General features: G+C 44.5%; 2 protein-coding genes and 3 non-coding genes across 5 annotated transcripts; 4 read left to right on the forward strand and 1 right to left on the reverse strand.

The window, feature by feature from the left end:
- The first annotated feature begins 1,854 nt into the window (after window positions 1-1,854).
- EIF4A2 (eukaryotic translation initiation factor 4A2) lies at window positions 1,855-8,820 on the forward strand. Its single transcript, XM_050308676.1, has 11 exons — window positions 1,855-1,971; window positions 2,813-2,858; window positions 2,948-3,080; window positions 3,342-3,481; window positions 4,598-4,766; window positions 4,931-5,040; window positions 5,159-5,302; window positions 5,700-5,837; window positions 6,123-6,212; window positions 6,455-6,534; window positions 8,014-8,820. The coding sequence occupies exons 1-11, from the start codon at window positions 1,943-1,945 to the stop codon at window positions 8,156-8,158; spliced, it is 1,224 nt and encodes a 407-aa protein (XP_050164633.1). The 5' UTR covers window positions 1,855-1,942; the 3' UTR covers window positions 8,159-8,820.
- On the forward strand, window positions 3,193-3,263 carry LOC126636508 (small nucleolar RNA SNORD2). The gene has a single exon (XR_007628046.1). It is a non-coding gene; the product is annotated as a small nucleolar RNA SNORD2 (small nucleolar RNA).
- LOC126636506 (small nucleolar RNA SNORA81) lies at window positions 5,350-5,529 on the forward strand. Its single transcript, XR_007628044.1, has one exon. It is a non-coding gene; the product is annotated as a small nucleolar RNA SNORA81 (small nucleolar RNA).
- On the forward strand, window positions 5,920-6,047 carry LOC126636503 (small nucleolar RNA SNORA63). The gene has a single exon (XR_007628041.1). It is a non-coding gene; the product is annotated as a small nucleolar RNA SNORA63 (small nucleolar RNA).
- Window positions 8,821-9,700: 880 nt separating the features above from the next.
- On the reverse strand, window positions 9,701-22,481 carry RFC4 (replication factor C subunit 4). Its single transcript, XM_050308680.1, has 10 exons — window positions 22,193-22,481; window positions 21,547-21,625; window positions 17,223-17,302; window positions 15,963-16,082; window positions 15,118-15,261; window positions 14,715-14,835; window positions 14,143-14,268; window positions 12,467-12,547; window positions 10,642-10,758; window positions 9,701-9,910 (listed from the first exon to the last, which is right to left on the reverse strand). The coding sequence occupies exons 1-10, from the start codon at window positions 22,315-22,317 to the stop codon at window positions 9,815-9,817; spliced, it is 1,089 nt and encodes a 362-aa protein (XP_050164637.1). The 5' UTR covers window positions 22,318-22,481; the 3' UTR covers window positions 9,701-9,814.
- Between the last annotated feature and the right edge of the window lie 768 nt (window positions 22,482-23,249).

Below are 23,249 nucleotides of genomic sequence, written 5' to 3' on the forward strand. Positions count from 1 at the left end.
TAGGAAATGATAAAGTAGATACTTGTTTCTGAGATGCCATTTCAAGTCTGTGAAGAATGATAACTTACCTTCCTGAAATTCCCTCAGGTCCAGAAGTCTTTTCCACTCGGGTTTGCAAATACTTTAAGACTTAAATGCAAAAGTTAAATTAAAAAAAATATATATTCAACAGCTTTCTTAATAAATATTCAAGATCCCTAAAAAATATTCATCGGTCTTATTTCTCCATTTAGACTCAAAGCCATCTTAGTGGGAAATGTAACCATGCCAGTCATGCGTTCATGTTCTTTCTTCAGTCCATCCTGTTTCTTTTACAAACAGAGGTTTATGAGTCCACACAAACTGTCATCGTTTATTTAAAAAGCCTCTGGCTATTGTTGAATCACTGTCTGAACTGCAAACACAAGATACTCTCAATATTTTCTACCCAGCATGGGTGAAACAAAACTTGAGACCATTAGGGTGGGTCACAAGCAGAGCTGCATTTATATAATTTGGTTGGGATATTGGTAAATGCTTCATTATTTCTACAGATAATACTGCCGTAGCAGATGTTAGCATAGGAAGAATAAATGTACATATAGTCTTTGAGAGATTCCCTTTATGGATATTCTAGATAGTTCTAGACAATTTACAATATTCTAGACAAGTAAAGGGTCGAGTTTTTCAAGCACTGCCTCCGTTTGTTCATATATAATCACTATGGAAACAGGTTTGAAAAGTGACATACATAAACCCATTAAAGTTGGCAAAAAAATTATTGCTTACAATTTACATTATTTGCCCACATATTAAATACAGATGAAGATTATTGTGAAACCTGAGAAGAGCACTAGATTGATATTTTTTTCTACCACAGTATAAAAGCATTGGGCGTGATCATTGAACCGGTTTGCACAGTACCATTTCGTTTACTGCTTTATATTGAACTGCACTAACCTTTAAATCAGTCCCGACAGGCTTTTTTTGGGAACATCGCTGTACTGCGACCTGCAGTGTATCACAGCACAGCGCTTTCGGCAGCGCCCCAAGGACCACCCAGCCCGTCTCCTAGAAACACTCCCCAAATACTCCTTCATCCCCTTCAGGACCGGTGCACCCTTAACGCCCCGGGACGAGGCTGCGGTATTCAGACCCGGGCCCGCGGGCCTGCACCGCCGGGGCAGAGCGGGGCGGGGGCGGGGGGAGCCTTCACAGGCGCCTCCATCTTCCCCCCATCGCCTCACGGCCCCTCCGTGCGCTCCCAGCGCTGGGCCCTCACCACCACCCCGGCCTCGGCCGCCGGAGCGCGGGGGGGAAGCGCCCGGGGTGTGTTTCGCCTGTCAGGGAGGAGGAGGCGGCGGGAGCCATTTCTGTGTGTGGGGCGAACCTGCACCCCTGGAGCGTGGCCGCCTCCCCCCGCCCGAGGACGCTGCTCTTTTCACTCCTCTGTCATCCCCTTATTCCGGGGCTTTAAAAAAAAAACAGACACGGCGGGGGAAATACGGCCAGGACAAGGCGCCGCAGGGCCAGCCGGTGTCCCCACACCCAGACAGGCCCCGCCGCCATCACCCCTTCCCGCCCCGCGCTGCAGCAGGGCCGGGCCGGGAAACCCCGTGCGCGCCGGGGGGGCAGGGAGGGAGGAAGGAGTGAGGCCGTCACGCAGTCAATGGTGCAATATCCTTCCGCGCACCGAGAGAAAAAGGAGTCCCAAGCTCCCCCTGACCTATTGGCCCCAAGCGGCTCAGGCACGACCTTCGGAGTAACCCAAACGGTCGCGTGACGGGAATCCCTTCGGAAAGGGGGCTCATTCCGGGGGGATTCGTGCTTTTTCGCCTGTGGCATGCGGTGTATATCCATGCGCAGAGCGGGGCGCAACGAGTCCGGCGGCGGGGCGGGTATATAAGGCGGGCGCCGCGGAGCGCTTGCCTTTTCAGTTGAGGACAGAGCTGGTGATCGGAACATGTCAGGGGGCTCCGCGGATTATAGCAGGTATGGCGGGGGGCCCAGTCCCTTTCCTCCTTCAGGGGGTCCGTGGGTTGTGCGGAGGCGGCCGGGGAGAGGCGGAGGGGGGTGGATGTGGGCGCCGGGGCGCACTGAGGGGAGGCCGGCACTGCGGTCGCTCAGCCCTGCGCCCCGGCCCCTCCCGTTCTAGACGTTTCTGTCCCGGCGCTCCCTTTGCTCGCGATTCAGCGGCGGGTTAGCTGTATTTTTCTGAGCCCGCTTTTCCTTGCTGGCTTTTTTTTTAGCCATCCCCTTGCGCCTGAAAACAGATTTTTTTAAAAATTAAAATCTTAAGACAACTGAGTTGTGGCTGAAATGTTTCAGTGCCTCCATGAGGAATATTTTTCCTTGACGCTCTGTTCTTCCCTCCGCGCTGTTGTTTCGCCCCGGGTTGTGGGGCCGCCCTGGGGGCGAGACCATTGTATTTTGGGGGTGTCCCCCCCTCCCCCCCCGGGCCATCGCCCGGCGCCGTCCGCCCGCAGCGCCCGGTTTGCGCAATCCCAGGGGTGGAGCTCTCGCGAGAGTTGCCCGGCGGGGCGGGGCGGGGGGATCCGCAGCGGCGCCGGGAGCGCGCCCGCCCTTCCCTCCCCTTCCCCGCGCGCCGCCGCGGGAGCGCGCGCCCATTCCCCGCCGCGCCGGGAGCCGGCCCCGGGAGGGGGAAGGGAAGGGAAGGGAAGGGGTGGGGGGCGGGAGTGCGCCCGTTGGCAAAATCCCAGAGCACCTGCTGGAACGATCCGTCACGGGTCCCGCGGCGCTGGCAGCCGAGGTGCCGGCGCGCTCCCGGGCGCTGGTTGCTCCTGCACTAACGGCGTGTTCTGTTCAATGGCAGAGACCATGGCGGCCCAGAGGGAATGGAGCCCGATGGTGTCATCGAGGTGAGCACTTGTGAACCGACCTGAGAGTTTAGTCGCTGGTGGAGATGGGTATTGTGTTTATTATTTTCTATTTTTCTTTTTCATTACAGAGCAATTGGAATGAGATTGTTGACAATTTTGATGATATGAATTTAAAAGAATCCCTTCTAAGGGGCATTTATGCTTATGGTTTTGAGAAGCCTTCAGCTATTCAGCAGAGAGCTATCATTCCATGCATCAAAGGTATGCAGGCAATTCATTTGTTATCGACGTGGAATATTTAGGAAAGCATTGTAAAATGCATACACTGCTTTTATTAGTGTGCAGTGATACTTATCTTTAATTTTGAATGAAAAAGTGATATGATGGTACACCATCTTTCGGGACTGACCTGAAATGGAGAGAACTTTATAGTACTGATCACTTGATTCAAAGGGAATTAAATAAAACTAAAAACCATGAATGACCTCTGGGAGCAGTAAATGTGTATCCTACTTTTTTTAGGGTATGATGTGATTGCTCAAGCTCAGTCAGGTACTGGCAAGACAGCCACATTTGCTATTTCCATCCTGCAGCAGTTGGAGATTGATCTCAAGGAGTCCCAGGCACTAGTATTGGCCCCTACCAGAGAACTGGCTCAACAGGTATTGATAGTGTAGTTTAAAAAAAGTAAATGCTTGTGTGTTGCATAGGTTTCAGGTTTCACAACTGTGAGACAACAAACAGACTTCTCAAGGGGCTGTAATTAATATCCATTCAGAACCCTTTTGGTGTGAAGTAATGGGGGATACAAACTGGCTTCTGTCCCACAAGTTCTCTGCCTGCTTAAAAAGCTGAGTTGATGCCCATGAAGGGTGTGCTGGGTCAGGGATGCAGGAGCCACCTTCTGTGCTGGATGTGGTTAAGATGTGGCAGCATCTCTAGCAGAAAACCAGCTTGAAAGCACAGCGTTCTGAGTGGAAACAAAATTTACTTTTTTGGAAAATATTTGAACCTGAGTGCAGTTGTGCAACATGAAAACTGCAGGACGCATGTGGTCACTTAAATGTTCTTGTATCTTTGTTTCTTGACAATGTCATTGCATGTCTGCTTGACCTTCAGGGCTTGGTATTGTTAAGCTAAGCGAGTGTCTCTTAAAACTTAAAGGATACTTAAATTTTTAGGGTGAGTGTATTTGTAATGTGGGGTCCTGAAATGTTAAACTCAAAACAGAAAACATAATTTTCAAGTATAATATGCTAAAATGCCAGTGCTATAGTGACAAATCTTCAAAGCAAAGCTAAACACGACAAAATCAGAAAATGATGAAAAAAGTCAGTGGGACAAGAGCCTCTGCTCAGAAGGTTAAACCTTTGTTCTACTCTGAAGCCTTTGGTGAGGTGAGAGTTGATTTAAAGCCTGGCACACTGCGGGGCACTTGCAGACAGCTCACAAAAGAGTACAAGTGCTTCATGCAGGCCTGAGCAGTGAGAGCTTGAGCTCACTTTGGGAGGCCCTGCCTTGAGCTTAGTAATTGATTCATGGTCACTCTTCCAGCAAGTTCAACTAGTAAGGACAAAAATGTAACTTAAAGTGCCCCTCTGACTCAAGGTTAATAGTGAACAAATGTGCAGTTGGGCAAGGTCATTTTAGCAGCAGTCTCTCCTAAGAGCTGTGTAGTCCTAGTTTGCTGCCCTAGGTTCCAAAGTCCATAAATGCCAGTGATGATCGGGCTTAATCTTTATTGTACCAGGAACTACTAATGGAAGGTTCTATTTTAGATTCAGAAGGTAATCCTGGCCCTTGGAGACTACATGGGAGCAACATGCCACGCTTGTATTGGTGGCACAAATGTGCGCAATGAAATGCAGAAACTCCAGGCTGAGGCTCCACACATTGTGGTCGGAACTCCAGGGCGCGTGTTTGACATGTTAAACAGGCGCTACCTTTGTAAGTATGAATTCAGTTGTGCTCTTAAACAAATCTCCAGTATAAATCTCATACCCAGGAAGAGCTTTTGCTGGAAAGTGTAGTACTAAAGGAGAATGATACTGAGAAAGGACTTTGTGTGTTTCTGAAACTTCATGAGATGCTATTTTGTTTTGTTCCCATAGCACCTAAATGGATCAAAATGTTTGTTCTGGATGAAGCTGATGAAATGTTGAGCCGTGGATTTAAGGATCAAATTTATGAGATCTTTCAAAAACTTAGCACAAACATCCAGGTAAAAAGCTTTTACGTGGTTAAATTGATGGATGCAGATTTGATTACAGTGTGGCTGAGAACTGAATTATACAAATTGGTATCCTTGGTATGTGCTAACACAGAGTAATGTGTTCCAGGTTGTGCTGCTGTCAGCTACAATGCCAATGGATGTGTTGGAAGTGACCAAAAAGTTCATGAGAGATCCCATCCGTATCTTGGTAAAGAAAGAAGAACTGACTCTGGAGGGTATCAAGCAGTTCTACATTAATGTGGAGAGAGAGGTTGGTATCAGCTGTACTTTTTCTGACAGGAGGACTTGCTATCTCTTACCTTCTTGTTAAAGCACTGTACTAAAATTGCAGAAATCAAGGCTGAGCTTTGGTTTCTGCAATAATGCTAGTAGAGTACATGCAAGAAGAAGAAAAACATAGCACTGGATCGAAAAGACTAGGGTGGACCTCTTTCTTAATGTCCAGTGTCCTATGTCTTAAGATTTGGTGCAACAGTTGATACAAAAACTTGACTTAGTGTCTTGTTGCAACTATCCAGATCATACTAAATACTGTGTGTGAGAGGATGCTTCATTAGTTGTTGTATTGGAGTTTTATACCTTTTTTGGGGCTCTTATGTATGAGCTGTACATGGCATGATGCATTTCCTTATCTTGTTTCTCTTCAGGAGTGGAAGCTGGATACTCTCTGTGATCTGTATGAGACGCTGACCATTACACAGGCTGTTATTTTCCTGAATACAAGGAGAAAAGTAGACTGGCTTACAGAGAAAATGCACGCCAGGGACTTCACAGTCTCAGCTCTGGTAGGAATTCATACTTCCCATCACTTCTGAAATGTCCTGTATGTACTGGGAAAGAAATGGTGATGAGGGGTATTAGAATGAGAAGCAGGAAAGTTATAATATAGCTGTGCAGTGCTGTATTATCGTTCCCCCTGCTGAAAGTAAAGTGCTTCCTTTCTATCCCTACCTGCTTTGTTCCCACGGCAGGTAGGGACGCTGGGTTTCACACATTGCTGTTTCTTAAAGGATGTTCCAGTTTTGAGCATTGGAACTGTACTGACTGCAACCGTTTTTTAAATTCTCCAGCATGGTGACATGGACCAGAAGGAACGAGATGTTATCATGAGAGAGTTCAGATCAGGGTCAAGCCGTGTCCTGATCACCACTGACTTGCTGGTGAGTGTTACCTTACACTGAATATGTTCCCGTTACAACCTGATGCCCAAAAGCTTCTTAAGTCAGTGATGGCTCTTGTAGCCTGAACTGTTGGGAGCCTTTTGGAACAGCAAAGACCACGACTCCACTGTGGACTGCACAGTTGCAGTTCATAACTAACAATGTGGGTGACAAAAAAACCAGGATGGATGCGTTTTTAAGGAGCCTGTGACTTCCATTAATGCTTCTGTGTTGCTTTCCAGGCTCGTGGCATTGATGTGCAGCAAGTGTCTCTGGTTATCAATTATGACCTGCCGACCAATCGTGAGAACTACATTCACAGGTCAGTGGCTCTGCCCACCGGTTTGTGTGCTCTGCTGAATGTCACAGCAAAGGCACAGACCCTCGCCTGTTCTTCCCTGTAGTCCTTGCCAAAAACAGGAGGTGTTACTTATCCATGCATACAGTAACTGCTCAAAAGCCAGCAGGGAATAAAACCAGTTGTGGATGGGCTTTAGAAAAGCCCTGCATTGCACAGCTGTGGTTCTGAAACAAGGGAGGAGCAGGACTTTGGACAACAAAACAAAGCAGTGGGAAAACTTAGACGTGTAAGAGGTTTGGTGATGGCTGACCATTTTTGAGAGATGTGGGAAAAATGCCAGCTACTGAACTGCCTTTTGTCACGTAGGCTGTGATGAGCGATGGCAAAGCTGTTGCTGGCACATCATTGACAGCATTATCAGCTTAATTTGGGGTCCTGGCTGATCCTGCTCAGGAACCAGATAGACCTTACTACTCCTAGCAAGCGAGTTGTGTAGGGCTGCCTTCACTTGTGGAGGTCCAGCTGTGTTTGTGTTGTGCGTGCCATGTTTGCTCTTGGTGGCTCCTCAGTGGGATTCTTTCCTCTGTGGTGTGTCTTTCTGGTAGCAGTCTGCTCCCCTAGGTTTAGTTAACTACTTCTAGTGACTGTCCCTAAATTAAGTAAACTGTGCTTTGTTACTTGATGTAAAAAAATACAGGAGTCGATAGCAGCAGTTGATGACACAAGATGGTGCTCAGAAACGGCGTTGACGTAATTTAGGACGTGGATTCGTAAGCGGCACAGTTTGAATAAAGAGCGAGTTGGTATTTATTTATTTCTTTTGTCATGATTACCCCTAAGTTTTGTGAGCCATTTCTGTGTGTTAAGCTCTTGCTGGCAAAGTGCTCTACTGTGCAGTCTGTAGGAAGGTAGAGCTGATGGTGGGTGTAACTAAACAGTACTCACTGATGTGTTAGTGACCAATGTGGGCTTACACAAAAGAGTTGGCCTTGGATTTTGCTTTTTAAGAAAACCAACAAACCCTAAGTTTTCCCACTGGAAACAGGTTGAACTAAAATTATGAAATTCAGTGTGCTGTTCTATGTTACTGGATGTAATTGGATTTAGTAACAGTCTGATTGTTCAACAACAGCCTGTCTTGTGTGCCCTGTGCTTGGGATTGGATGCATGAGGGGTGGGCGTGCAGTTGAGCAGAGGGGCGGGAGACTGACCCAGGACCTCACACAGCAGCACCAACCATTAAATAAAGATCTTACTTTGCAGCCAAAGAGTAACCATGTCTGCCCTGCTGCCACCATGGGATGGACCTTCTGCTATGCTGCTGGCACCAGCTGCTGGTTTTTCCTGACCAGAGGTGACTTTGGTGGCAGCTGGTCCTGTAAAGGCAGCCTAGGCTGGCCAGTGGCAGATGAGAGCAGCAGTTTGTGAGTGGATCTTGCAAACATGTAAAGCAGATTGGAGTGGTTAACTTGGGTGTAAATGTGCTTTCTTTTTGTGCAGAATTGGTCGGGGTGGCCGGTTTGGCAGAAAAGGTGTGGCTATCAATTTTGTCACTGAAGAGGACAAGAGGATCCTGCGAGACATTGAGACTTTCTACAATACTACAGTGGAGGAGATGCCAATGAATGTGGCTGATCTCATTTAGTCCCCGGGATGAGGTGGTTGTGAATCCAGTGCTCGCTGTTGCTGAATAGGCGATTCACAACGCGCATTGTGCTTCTTTCTTTGGGGATACATTGAATCTTGTCTCAATGCTCATTACGGATCAGAAATACAGATTTTTGATAAGAGAAGCGACTTTGTGTCGTGAGCTCTTGTGGGGAAAGCCATTGGCTTTGTCCACTTTAGGGTTAGACTGTTGGGGTTGGGTGGAAAGTCATGGGGTCTGTAAATTTTTTCTTTATTAGAAATTTATTTCCTAGTTCCATAGAAGTGGTTGTATTAGATGTTCTTTATCATTTAATAATTTACTTATGGACTAAAAGATATAAGTGCTGTATAAAGTCAGCCAATTATGTTAAACTAGCCTACCTTCCTTTATTGTATGTACTTACACCTCAGATTAAATTGGAAAGGCCTTTCAAAATCTCTAAACTTTTATAAGAGCATTAAAATGCATTTTTGTTTCATATGTATTTATTCAATAAAGTATTTAATTAGTGGTAAGTGTGATTTGGACCCTGTTGCTAAGCCCCAGCAAGCAAGCAATCATACTATTGTCTTAGTTAGGGTTAAACCCAGTAAAATTTGCCATATTGCACATGTCTTAATGAAGTTTGAATGTTCAATAAAATACTTCTATATTCACTTAAATTGTAAATAGTTGCTTCTTGGGTAGAGGGGGTCTCACTAGAAGGGTGCCAGCAGCCTGGGCTGTCTCAGGGTGGGAGCTGAAGGTGACAGGGCCCAGAGGCAGCTTTGTGCTTGTGCCCCCCCGCCATGCTTTGTCATTAATTGCAGGGGTTTTTCTGGGCTAGTACTGGGTGAGCTCCAAGTGCCAGAGGCTGTCCCTGTGTGACACAGCTCAGGGGTGCTGGACAAGAGTCCTTACACTGAAACACCCTTTCATCAGTGTAGAAAATGGCTCCCTTAATAATCGGTGCTGGGTGATAAAACTCCCTGCACTGCAGCATTTTTGCTTCATTCCTGTACAAGGGCACCTTTTTAACTGCACTCAGGAAGGTGGGATGGATGTTCAAAGCATCTCTGAAGGGAAATGTCCCAAAGCTGCTTGACCCCAGAGCTGTGTTATTCATCCAGGTCACAGCTTTAAAACTGGGGTGAGCAAGAACAGAGTGATGCTCAGGCAAGATAAGTAACATCTTTAGAAGATGACCTGCCCTTCACAGTTTTTTTTAAGTAGCTTTAGTGAAGTAAAACTATTTTGTGACATTTAACATTAAAGTATCAGATACAAGATAGAGGTGGCAGGGGATGTGCTCCTTCAGGAGATGGGTTCAGTCTGAAGTGCAATAGGGATGTGATCATTTTGCTAAGTCAATTCATTCAAAACCAAGAGGGGTTGCTGTGAATAACTCCTTCCTTTCTCTGCTTCCAGCTGATTATGTGTTCAGTCTATGCACATTTTTGATGACTTTACCCTTCCATAAGTGCAGCACAGAAGCATCACTGACCCCCCTGCTCTTTAACTGAGTGTAAAAAAAAAAATGAATCAAATACTCCAACATGAGCTTTTCCAACTGCTGAGCAGTCCTTTTATTGCAAAAAACCAGTACAAAAGTTCATGGGTCCCTGGCCTCAGAGCTGCAGCCACCCCTGGAACAAAGAGCTGCTGGAGGAGTCAGGTGTTCTGTGTGAGCTGCTGCATCACAAGGGCACAGAGACTCATCAGCTGCAAGAATTCATCAGCACCATCTGCCAGGCATTTGTCCACTTCCTGCAGACAGAAGAGAGGAGGTAAAACCCTCTGAAAATGGTGCTCATGGCATCTGTGTTTTGGAGTACAGTGGAGAAGCCCAAGGTGAAGTTTGGCAGCTGTTTGCTCAATTGGCACAGATTTCTCCAGCCGGCACACACTGCACACACCTCCTACTGAACTGGGAACAACGAGCTCTCCAGTCTCCATCTTCCAGAGGAGGCCACAGCATGGCAGCTCCACACACAAAGGGATGTGCCATTGGCTCTGAAACGACCTGCCAGGAGCATCCCTGCAAGGCATCAACACCACCTGCCTGTCTGCAGTGAATTTAGCAAAACCTCCACCACTGCCTCGTCTTTTTGGCCAAAATGTAGCAAGTTAATGAATTTTTAATTTTTTTTAAAGGCACATTTTACACATCAGAACAAAAACTTGCATTTTGCAGCTCCTAATTTTTTTGAAGCGATGACTTAATTTTGTCTTAATTTTCCCTCCCACCTTACATCGAAAACAACCAAACCCACAAACCTCTTGCTTGAGTCCCACAACATGATATGAACAATAATTCACTTAACTGGGTTTCAATTCCTTCTCATGAAATTTCTCAGGATAAAAATTTAGGTTCTACCAAGAAACACTCAGAACAAAAAAAAAAATGATCATTTACTTCTTGGGAGAGACTGTCCAAAAAAAATTAATCAGTGAAGATTAACGTGGTTTGGGTTTTTTGACTGAAGCTACAGACTCACCGCAAGTTTCTCCACTATGACAGATTTCTGCTTGTCACTGAGATCTTCACTCTCCACCACCGTGTCGTGCAGCTGGTTTACAAGCTGAGCAACAGCAAACCCCTCATTGATGAGATTCTGTGCCAGGGAGAGAGGAAAAGGGAGGCAATTCAACTGGAAACCCAATCTGAAAAATTCTATCTGAACTGAAAGACTCTGCTGAAATTTAGGATAGAACTTCTGCGGTTTGGAGGACACTTCAGTAGCTTGTGCACAGCCCTGCCCTGCATCTGCCTGACAGGGTCCCCAAGTGAGCACCCAGGAAAGGCTGCACAAGGAAGGCAGGCACAGAGCAGTAATTCTGCCCAAATGTTCTTCCAGCTTCTGACAATTCATATCTCGTGGATTTTGTGAGACATCTTAAACATTTAACAACCTCCACTGAACCTGTCCAGTCTTATTCTAAAATTAGGAAAGCCTGGCATCCACAGTGTCATGTGGCAGCTTCACAGCCTTCCCATTTTAAAGTGCCACCTACTTTGATTTATTTTCTTCATCTGATAGTTGTTAGTCTCAGGCATACAGAGATCTGTAAGGCCAAGGCTCTTTTACTGAAATAAAAACCATGGTAACTAAAGATAGCTTTTTAAAAAAAAAGCAGTAGTGCCCAGTAACAAAACCAACAAATACAGTGGTCAATGAAGCCATTTAGGAAAAAAGAATTTATGAAAATAGAAAAAGAGTTGGTGCAACCTTATTCTTCTGTACAGCTAAATCCACTCCCATGCTTTACAGAACTGTGTGTCCAATTGTGCCACCCACCACGAAGCACCTACTCTGGCAAGTGGAGAACAGTTCCAAAACACTCCATTAGATTGGATCAGATCACGGCTTGATAAAAGACTGTGCCAGCCCTGAAGGTTTGGATAATCCATATCATCACCTCTTAACACAGTTTCAGACACCACGTAAGTAAATGTGAAAAGTGAAAGACAGGGACATCTAAACAAAGCCTTCCAAAACAATTTTAAGATCTGCTGCAAGTTTACAGAATAAATCCAGACTCGAAACCAAAGGTCCTGCCAAGACCATCCAAGGAGGCTCAGCCAAGCAAAAAGCAGGAGGCTGATCGTACTGACTCTTTTCATAAAGCCATGGAACATTTCACTGGAAGGGGGAATGGTACTGTGGCTGGCCCCCTGTCAGGGACAAGTCCTGGAGTTAAAATCCAGTTCAAGACTGACTGAGCCTGCTTTAAACTCTTCAGATCAGGAATGTCCCATTATTCAGAAAAATTCTGTATTAAAGAAAATAACCCCACCTCTATAAAACAATAGCTTGTGCTTCCTCCAGCAAGGTCTGTTTTAACTCACTGCAATTTGTCTTACAAACTTAATCACCAGTGCACCAAAAGATTAATATGCACTATTTTAAAACTGAAGAGTTATTACAGCTTTATTCAGATACTTCTCATCTAACACAGCTTCTGAGTAATGAAGAAGGTGACTAGTCCAGGGACTACTCCAGTCCTCTGAAGAGACAGTTCTAAAGGCCTGAGCCAAGTGTGTCCCTCAGAAATCCTCCTCTGCCTAATTCAGCCTAACATCTCCACATGCCACCAGTTTAACTCAGGAGAAAACCAGAGTCCCATTGGTAGGGAAGTTTATTTGCAGCTTTGACAGCTCTTCCTCAGAAGGGAAAGCCTGGAGCCCTAACTGGTAAAGGACACTTCCCAAAATGTGAATCCAAACTGATTGAGGCCAATTCTCTTCTGCTGCAGCCCAGCAAGAAAGGATTCAGGGGGACTCAGGAAAATATTCAGGCTGGAGCACTAAGAGGACTTTACCTTTGCCAGTGTTTCCAGTTTCTCAAAGGAACCACTCTGGCAACCCAACAGCAGTTCATCAATTGTCTCTTTAGGGATGACCTGTAACAAGAAGTGACATTTCTTAATTTCTACTTTGTAAACTTAAAACTGATGTTGATGCTTACAGTAACAGATACAAACTGCTCATGGCAGAGGCCATTTCAGCATTTCATTCCTCTAACACACCCAACCACTTCAAGCAAGTATATGACAGACCCACTAAATTTTAAAAGTGAAAGCTAGGCTGTAATATTTGTCCTATATTGGTGATATTAAAACAAAAACCTTAATGACAGTGAACTGTCAAGATCACCTTCATAAATCCAACACACAACTGCTTATTCAGGACACTAAGTGGAGAACATACTTCAACATTTAGATCAGCCAATGCTTTCTGTGCCATTCTACACTAAAGCAACACAGCAAATCAGTTTTATTTCCAAAGACACACCAGGGACATCCAAAAAAAGCCCGATGCACTAAAATCAGACAATAAATCAGAAGAAAACAGGTTGACAGATGCCATTACTTCACTCTGTGTAGGGAAGAGCTAACCATTTTCCCCTCTACTTATTGTCATTCCTGTCAGTTGAGTGTCTGGACAGTTCAGTTTCAAAGCTTCTTTATTCAGGTCACTCCAGGGTCACAGAAGTTATGTATGACCAATAACTTCAAGTTTTTATGAAGATGTAAAGTGGGGTTCCTTTGGTTTAAACAAGCATGACTCATTCAATAATGGAATTTTGTGCTTCTCTTTCCTACCATTACAGTCAGCTTCTGCCAGGTTTCAGATATCTGATATCTGTTCAGGTATCAGCTCTGTTTCACAGCTAGATACACAAAACTGAACAATGACTTCACTGAGAAAATGGCTTAAAATTGTTCTGTAAAACACTGCACAAAAGCAATTGCCTCTGGTTCCATTAAACTGAAAACCTCCCAGCCCTTACAATTACCTGTGATGGCAGCACCTTCAAGGGAAATGCATCCATCATTAAAGCCCATTTATTTTTCAGCTCCTCAACTCCTAATCTCACATTTCTTGCTTCAGGGGGTAAGTGTTTTGTTGCTATAGGAACACCTTCACACATGTTTTAATAAATGCATTTCCTCCCAGGTTTCTCCTGTCCCTGTCAATATTATCTATGTCATTCTAGAATAAATCACTGGTGTTTTGTTAAAAAGCAGGATCTACACAGATCCTTGAGGAGACACTGTCACTGTGAACATTTAAGTTGTAAATGAGCTGCTACTGAAAGTCATTCCCCTGTGGGGCTTCCAAACCATATTTTCAATGATCTATACTTATATATACACACACATATATATAAAAGAACCAAAAAATGTTCTAACCTACTGTTCCACAGAAGGCAATACATTTTGCATTTATGGGCAGAGTATTTCAACTGCAGTTTGAATTATAAGACTATTTTACAGTTTACCATGATTTACAGAAGAAGTTGCTAGAAACTTGCTACGTAATAAGTACACAGAATCAGGCAGTGTTTAAAATTCTGGTGGATACTCTATTGGTACCATACTGCAATACTAGTGGGTATCAAACAATTTTTAAATCAAACTTGAAGCAACAGTAGATAAGGGTAACAAAATGTTTGTCAGAGTAATTACAGGAGAAACTGCAAAGCACAGCTTACCCCAGCAATTTCAGTGACTATCTTCTCTGTGATCTCCTTCCCACCCATCAGGCGAGTGGCACTCTGAAGGAAAGTAATTGCTTTTCTTAAATCCCCTTCTGACACTTTCACAAGGTACGACACTGCCTGAAAAACAATGTCAGAAAATACTAAATTATATGTTCACTGTTAATTAAGAGCCAGTACACTTTTTAACACAGTTATTTTAAAACATCAAGTAGCGCCCAAAGCAGATTTTCAGAGCAAGGCTCAATACACAAGTCACAAAGCAACCCCTCTACTAACACAAATATGTGCTGGCAGTTTCAGAATGAAGCACAGTTTAATGCCAGTGCACTCAGCAGAGAACAAAAAGCCCTCCAGTTTAGCTTCAGTCTTCTCTGCTGGACACTTCTCTGCTTTTACGACGACTCTTAAAATTCATCTCGTCTACGGAAGGAGAACAATACCTAAGTGAGTTTATGCACTGCATTTCGTACAGTTGAGCAGTCTGCAAAAGTATGCTGACTTGGCCTCTTCCACTGCCATGCACTGGATTAAGCAGTAAAACGACACGGCAGCCATGAAGTTACCTCATTACTGATTTTCACGTGCTCCTTCTCAGAAACCTCCAGCAGCCGCTGCTGTTGGACACTGTCCGACAGAGGCTTGAAGCGGAATTTGGAGCATCGAGATGTTAAAGGTTCAATTATTCTGAAAGAAAGGAATGTAAGTGTTTGGTAAATCAATCTGTGGGTCCAGTTCAGACAGACAAAGCTATCAAGGTGGAAAAGGTTTTAAATAACCTTAAAACCGCAACACTGTAAAAAATAAAAGTTGAAATCTAAATATTGTTTCGGTCTTGCATTCATGTAGCTACATCTCTATCAACTGAAAACTACTGAAAACGTGGTATCAACCTCTTAGTGGGGAAAAATAAGAAGAGACTACAGAACAGGCAACAAGTTCAAATAAGCAAAAAAATCGCACGTGTACCTGCTGATGTAGTTACAAATAAGGCAGAAACGTGTTGTTTTAGATTCCTTTTCCATGGTGCGTCTTAAGGCTGCCTGGGCGGCTGAAGTCATCGAGTCTGCTTCATCCAGGATCACAATTTTAAAAGGAGGACACATTTTACCACTGAAAAGTAAGAAGAAACCTGTTATCCAGGAGACAAGTAATGTACAGACCAAGGAAAAAAAAACCAACAAAAAACACGAATGCTGCAAAACTCCTCTAAAACACATACCCTTGCTGTTTCTTCTTTCAACACCTAATGTAGCTCTTCTTTTTACAGGCTTCCTGATTCCCTGAACTCTAAAGAACACTGCAACAGACTGATTTCAGTACACAAGACCATTTTTTTGCCAGACAGTCCCGGCACTGCAGTTTCTTCCTGATACTTTCCACAGTCCATACACGTGGCTTGACCTGCACAGGGTTTCTCCACTCCTAATGCCAGAATCCTTTCAGCATCTTACAAACTAAACCCATCTCGTGTGAGATGCTCCACTAGAGGTACTAGGGGAGTAACTTCCACCACGATTTACGCAAGGAGGTCTTTCTATGGTAGCCAAACACCTGCAAAGACAACTATGTGTGACCAAACCCAGAAGTCTTGGTCTTACAGGATTTTCCCTGTCTGCCTCCAACGCTAACAGCACCAGCAAAAGATCCTCCCGGGTATTCAAACCCCCCGGCACGAAATTCCATGAGGTCAAAGCTCAGCCAAAGCCCTGTGTGTTGCCAACTTCTGGGCAGTGCTGACCCATCATTTATACTGGAAACAAAAACAACCACATGCTTTGTCCAAAGCAGGAGGGGTTTGATCCAGCACTTACTCTGAACGGCTTCCAGATGCAGTGAGCTGAGCAAAAGCCTTCACTTTCTCCCGAATCACTTGAATTCCACGCTCATCAGAAGCATTTAACTCAAGGACTCTTTGCCGGAATAATTCAGGCCTGCAAAATTTTTATTGCAACATGTTAGCTGCTAACCCTTGTAATGATACACTACAGAGTGTATCAACAACCCTTCTGGCTGTTTTGAATGGCAGGGATTATTTTTATCAGCATTACTAAATAACATTGTTAAAAGACAGTGAAGTTGAGATCATTAAATGTTAGGTATGAATTTCCATTAGCTATTTTTAGAATCTTCTCCCAGGCTACAGAAAACAATGAAGTATAAAACTACATCAGTTATCCAGGAAAAAAAAAAAAGTAGGAAGTTGGCTTCCTAAGTTTAGAGCACTATATTATCTGCCTTTTTACTTATATCCTGAGAGCAATGTGGAATAACAAGTAAAATGCCAAGATACAGTCACTGGCAGTACTACCAATGAATTATCTACAAAGCATAACACATGCAGTATTCAGCAGCAGTATTACACACCAGCAACCCTGATTAAAAAAAATCCTCAACTATTAATACACTGGATTTTAAATCCTGGGAATCAAAATGGACTCACAATGTGGAGTTGTCTTCCTACTACTAAAGAAGAAGTGGTTCTCTCCAAAAACAGTGAGTCAAAGATTAAAGATGATGAATGGGATGGGGGGAGGTACTGAAGTCAGCACTAGATTTGATAGTAACATCAAACACCTCCTCATTCATATTTTGCTTATGGATCACTGAATTCACTACTCCAAAACTCCCAAGTGTTCCAAGTGAGCTGATGAATGTACACACACACTGGATTTCAGTCTGACTCCCAGTACTGCTTCCAGACACAATTCAGTGGTGCATAGAGGAGAGATTACAGTACTTGGAGAACAACTTACTGAATAAATCATAAACACTGGAATTCCTTTACAAAGTTCAGGAAGGCAAATGCAAGTCATATTTTTCTCCATGCTCCACTATGGGGTTACCTGGCTCTTGGCATTAAGTGTTGTAAGTCTGTACTGGTAACAGAAACCAATGGCTTGTGGCAAGACAAATGAGAAAGGAATCTCATGTTAGAGCTGAATTAGAATGTGAAGATATTCCTGAAAAGGTCCTGGAAACTACATAAGAGCAGGCAACGACCAGAGGCACTGTGTCACATGATTAGGAGACGTGACAGTCAACTACATCCAAGCAATTTGATTCCAGCTTACCCAAACAGTTCTCTGGCAGCTGCTAAAATAGTGGAAGTCTTTCCAGTTCCAGGTGGGCCATAGAACAACAGATTGGGAAGCTGAAACAGCAAGGGACCATTTTTAAGAAAAGCAAATGAGTAAAACAAACAGAAACCAGCAAAACCTACTGAAAATCTGAGCACCTCATAGAACAGAAACTCTCTACTCCTCAGAGTAAACAATACCAAGTCTTTCACTATTAGGCCTCTAAAGAGAGGACAAACAGTTGCTGTTTATAAGACAGCATGAACAAGCTGTTATTTGGTGGCACCATCACATGTTCTATCAAAACTGATATTCCCATTTTTATTTTCTTTATAAATTCTCCAGGACACGTCTGAGATCACTATGGCCTTCAGAATTTGACTGTTATGACTGCAGTGACATACAAATTTACCCAAGCATGACCTTCAAGCAGCCTGGGTAACACTAACAGTGCACTGTGACACCACTGGTCACAGGTAAACTATCCCTTGCTCTCTCAGCTCCCCAGACTGCCTTGTTGCCATGCTGGGAATTCTGCACTGCCACCAACTCCCCTCAGTGAGCACAGGGCAGCTCGGGAATGCCTGGGCTGGACTGAGGGAGGGCACTGCAGGCACAGTGACAGGGACACTCCCAGCGGCTCCCTGCACTGCACAGCCCTGCCAAACCCACACCACCCAAGGATTTTTCAAAGGAGACCAGTGGCATTTCTTAAAGAGATTAGGTTAATTGATCTTTAAAATAATGTAATTAATGACCCCAGCATGAATAAAAGGACTGCATTAAGGAAATATGCTGACACAGGAAGATCAAAGCAGCACAGCAAAGACTGCAGTAATAATTATAGGATAACGTTTGGCAGCATGAAGCAAAAAAATCTCCCAATTTGAGAATATAACTAAATATCTGCTAGATACCTGAAATTCACCAGCTGGAATAAAAGATAAGCTGCTTTTGTTTTGTCTGTCAGAGAGCTGCCATAAACCAAATTTGTATAAGCCATGACTGAATTTTGCCTGAAATCAAGGAGCTTTCTAACTAGCATAGGAATGACAGCTTCCTATACTACTGTCTCAATGAATCCCTTTTATAAATTATCACTTTAAAACTGCTGGTTTTAACAGTAGGGGATGTTCCAGTTCTATATTTTTAAAACAAGAATTCAAAAGTCCCCTCTGATCAATAGCAAAAAGACAAACCTCTCAGTCTGACTTGATTTCCAGCCCTTAATAAATGTTCTATTTTTAAGAAGAGTCAACTAAAATTAGATTAGAGAATTCTATGCTGAATATAGCATGTAATGCTGACAGAATGGGAACAGCAAGACCAAAACCATCCAAAGAGCAGAGAAAAATGCAGAAGTACACAGTCCATAATCCAAAAATGAAACAGAGACAATCATTTTGGTAAAAACCAACCCATTCTAACAACTAAGACAAGATACAGAGAACAGATTCAACCATGTACCTACTGTAAAAGTACAGAGAGAAGAATTTCAATCTCTCATCAATACCTAGTAAATAAATAATTTTCAAGTTTTGCCTGCTTTTCCTGCCAATCAATCACTGCTTGTTTCCCTAATTACTAACAAGCAAACTGCATCCCATACTAACATTTTTTCAATTTTCATCGTTGTGCCCCTCTATCTTTCGTGACAGCTGCAGGGAGATGAAATGTGTACTGAGTGACAGTTGAAAATTCACCAACCTCCTTAGGTTGCAAGGGCAGATATTTTCAAGGAAATTCATAATTTCATGCCTCAATGCTAATTCACACACTACTAGTTCTCAAAAAAAGCATTAGCAGGTAAGAAGTTTTAATAAGAAACTGTTCCTTAATTCCATTTCACCTCTACTTTATCACTGGTTCTGTTTCAACCTCATTTATGCTTTTTTCTCATGGAAGTATTTACACTAGTTTTTCACCAAGCACAGCCTAATCCTTTATGTAACTGTGGTAGTATTTTTAAACAAACTGCAACCTGATCTGGTTATCCATTTTTCTATGCTTGCCAGGGGTAAGCAGGATACCTGCTTACAGGCATCACCCTGTTCATGGGAAAGTCACCACATACAGTGCAAACCCCAACTCCTTTTCCAGAAGTTTCAGTACAAGTGAAGATGGAAATTGCAATGATAATCCTACACTTAACTCTCTTTTCAGTCACTGAGGTATCATGAAGCAAATGAAAACTAAGGAACACTGTGCCACTTGTCAGATTCTTTGCAAAAAACACCAACCAAAGGAACAATCCTGGCAGACAGAAATCAGCTGCTCCAGTTCAAACCCACTGGGGCTCTGCTCTCCACAGTTTATATCAGGATGGATGCTTGGTCTGACAGATGGAGATACAACAGGGAGTTACAAGTCCTGCTGCTTTTAGAAGCTCCCAAACCAAGGCCCACAAATACAGGCCAATCAACAGAGGACTGGTTATCCATTGTCAACACTAAGGTTTAAATAAAGCACATGACACAAACCTGCAGCGTTGTCACAGCTGTTTCTTTGATCTCACCAGATCTCCAAATTCAGCAAGAACTTCTGAATAAGTACCAGCCACCTCAGAGTTTCAACTACACTTCTGCTTTTTTGACAGAACAAGTCCTTTAATGAACTAATAAAATGTCCACATTTTAAAAAACATCAGCTATAAAGTACCTGCATGATTTTGTTCTCAAATGCCTTGCTGAGTTTGGGCTGCTATGGCAAAAGACAAAGCCTCTAACCACAAGCAGAAGTTAGGATTTGTCTGTTCAACTCAGGAGGCCAAAAGTCAGCACAAGTGTACTAGGTTCAGGATCCAAGAAACACAGCTGACCCAGAAGCTGTAAGGTTTTAAATAACTGTTGCTCAAAATAGAACTTCCCAACCCATCACCTAAGTGACGCTACACAAGTGATATGTCCAGTCAGAAGAGGTGACAGCAGCTCATTTTCCCTTCACTGTTAACAGTTCCATCCTCATTACCCCAACTGTACAAATACTGTAATACAGCAACATTACTGTTGAAACGCAGACTTCTGTGGGTACAACATTACATGACAAGGTCACATCACAACAGCATTCTCAAAGCAAACTGGAGACATGAACTAAAGAAAGAAATACAAGTCCTTCCCAGTTCTGTGATACCAGTTTGATTGTGGCTCCCCATGCTCAAACAAATAAGGTACTTCTGCTTTTGCAAGTTCTAATTAAATCTTTGGAGAGGAACAGACTCATACTGGCCAAAATAACAATGGCAAACTGTCTTAAGCTAAAAGTTTCAAGTACCAAACACTGCCTGTGCATATTGAGCATCAGAGCACATTTCAAGTGAAAGGCTTCTTGAATAAACCTCTGAACGGTCCAAATTGCTTCATTTAGGTCTGGGTGAGCAGACAGCCATATCACAAATGGCATTTTCAGAACATCCCAACCCACCATCTCAGCTGGCATTACCAGATCACGCAAACAGAACCAGCTTCTGAAGCACAAGAATGACAATTGTAGGTGAAGCATGGGGGAAAAAAGGTCTCAGATGGTACAAAGGAAGAAATTGTTCAGATTTGAAAAAAAAGAAAAAAGCACAGCTATCTCTTGGCTACCTACTTTATTTCTGCCTTCATTCCTTGCACCTTCCTATCATCTGGTTTGGAAGAAATAACCATCATACATACATTTTTATCCCAAAGAAAATGCAAGTGTAAATAAATGCAACTGAAAATGCTCTGCTCATCTTCTTTATACTCTTAAGGCACAGAAGAAAACACTGCAGTGAAGTCAGAGCAACTGTCATACTTAGATTTTAAAGCCAAAGAGACTTACTTGGAAACTTTAACCCATAAAGTTTGGGGATCACTATCAGAGTAGTAGACTGGACACTTATAAGTTAAATTTCCCTCACTGGCAAACAGCTTTAGTGTTTAGCAGTTTCACAGAAGCACTGATAGGTCACTAGAACGGCTTAGGAATGACTGACAATTCAAACTTTTCTACGAAAGAAAAACTTCCCCTCTTCTCTTAAACATGCATGTCAAAAGCAGCTGTGGAACAGTAGTGAGGAGACAGCAAAGGCCTTTTCAGATTTGAAGCCATCAACAAGAAGTTTAAACCAGAAAAATTCCAAACTGCATCATGGAGCTGACACCTTTACAGTGTTTGGAGTGTTGGAAGCTTTACACATAAATCACAACATTCTACGAGGAAGTCACCCAGCTTGGTTATAAAGTACCACTGCAAAAATGATCATTGCTAAGTTGGAAAAGAGGAACGTTCATTACCACTGGCTCAAGTGTCTGTCTGAACCTGTTGATTAGGTAGATGTTACCATTGCACTCACATCAGCACCTTCCAGGGACTTCTTCAGCACAGCCACAACTTCATCCTGGAAGGCGACTTCATCCACGTTTTTGGGGCGACTGAATAGAGAGACATTAAGGACAACTTATTAGCTAACGAAGTTTCAGAAGCAAGCTGAAAATGAGAAAAACAACATTTCCCCTTCTGATTACATCAGGTAGTGAAGAATTACAGTGACTTTTGTAGTTGAGGTCAAAACCATAACAGAAAATCTAACATCTCCAGTCCATATTACTGAAGTGATCTAATTCCTCTGGAAGCTGTTTGTCTTTTTCTATTGTAAACACCTGTCAGAGCCATTTTTAGAAGCGGAACTGCAATATTTTACGACTTTGTGGTAAAGGCTCCACAAAAACCAGCATTTCAAGCATTTACACATGGAACCGTAGCAATGAAACTGCATCGCTTGACATGGGCAAGAGGCATTTTCTGCTCAGTATCAGCCACAAGGGGCTCTTACAGCAGCTCACAGGGCTGGGTTTCATCCCGAACAGGGCAAGTTAAGCTGTTCTGCCCGGTGCGGACACCCACAGCTGCGACCCCCTTTGCTGTGCCCCCACTGCCTCTCCACACCCCTGCCGAGCCAACCCCTCCCTCCCGGCCAGCGACCTCAGAGCATCCCTTACTATTTCTCCACCCAGGGGATGGGTTTGGTCCTCTTGCCCTCCCCGCTGCTCCCCGCCGCGCCTTTTTCCTTGGCAGCCACGGGCTTGGTGCTGATGGAGGACGGGCCTTTCAGGAAGGCCTGCATGGCCGCGGCGGTGCCGGCTGTGCTGTTCTGTGCTGTTCTGTGCTGTGCTGTTCTGTGCTGTTCTGTGCTGTGCTGTTCTGTGCTGTTCTGTGCCGTGTCAGACCGGCCGGGCCCCCCTGCCGGACCCCGCTCGGTCGGACCCCTCGGGCTCCTCAGGCCTTTCCCGCCACCCCGCCGCTGTCCGGGGGCGGGGCCGCTTCCGCCCGCCGGGAGCCAATGAGAGAGCGCGGCTCCGCCGGGGGGGGTGGAGGCGCTGACGTCACTCCGCTACCCTAAGGGGCGGGGCGGGGCCGGTGCGCGCGCCGAGGTCGCGAGGCGGGCGGTGCCTCAGGGCTGAGGGGCGCGCGCCCCCTCATAAATGGCGCGGCCCCAACGTGAAAAAAAACAACCCCCCAAAAAACCCTTGAAAATAATATAAACCCCCTCAAAAGAACAAACGCCGTAAGACAGCAAGCAGAGGAGGGGCCTCCCTCTCCGGTGGGAGGTCCTGAGGCAGCGGCCTCTCTCCCCTCCCATGGCGGCCGAGGTGTGTCTTGCAGGCTCTGAAGGTGCCACCGAGTGAAGCGAAGTGAAGTGAAACCTCGGGGAGCCCGAGGCCTTCCCGGGCGTGTCCTGGGACACCCATTTGCGGCTGTACGAGCGTCGCTGCTCAGCCGTGCCCCGTCCCCCGCAGCCGCCGTGCGGGCGGCTCCCCTGGCTGTGCAGGCTCGGGGGTCACTGGCGCTGAACTGGAGCGAAAGTGAATCCTTTATGCTTTCCCGTCACCTCCAATAAACTCCATTACAGTAAAGCCAGGGGGACAAAAAAATTGAGGAGTATGATTGATGTGACAGATGCCTTTAAATGATGAAAAGGCATCCTGGTAGATGTGGCAGTCGCGGTGCACGCCCACGTTTCCATGTGCTTGGGTGGCTGCAGCTTATCCTCCATCA

The sequence above is a fragment of the Myiozetetes cayanensis genome, unplaced genomic scaffold (assembly GCF_022539395.1).
Source record: "Myiozetetes cayanensis isolate MyiCay16 unplaced genomic scaffold, myiCay2020 scf13, whole genome shotgun sequence".
Lineage (NCBI taxonomy): Eukaryota > Metazoa > Chordata > Aves > Passeriformes > Tyrannidae > Myiozetetes > Myiozetetes cayanensis.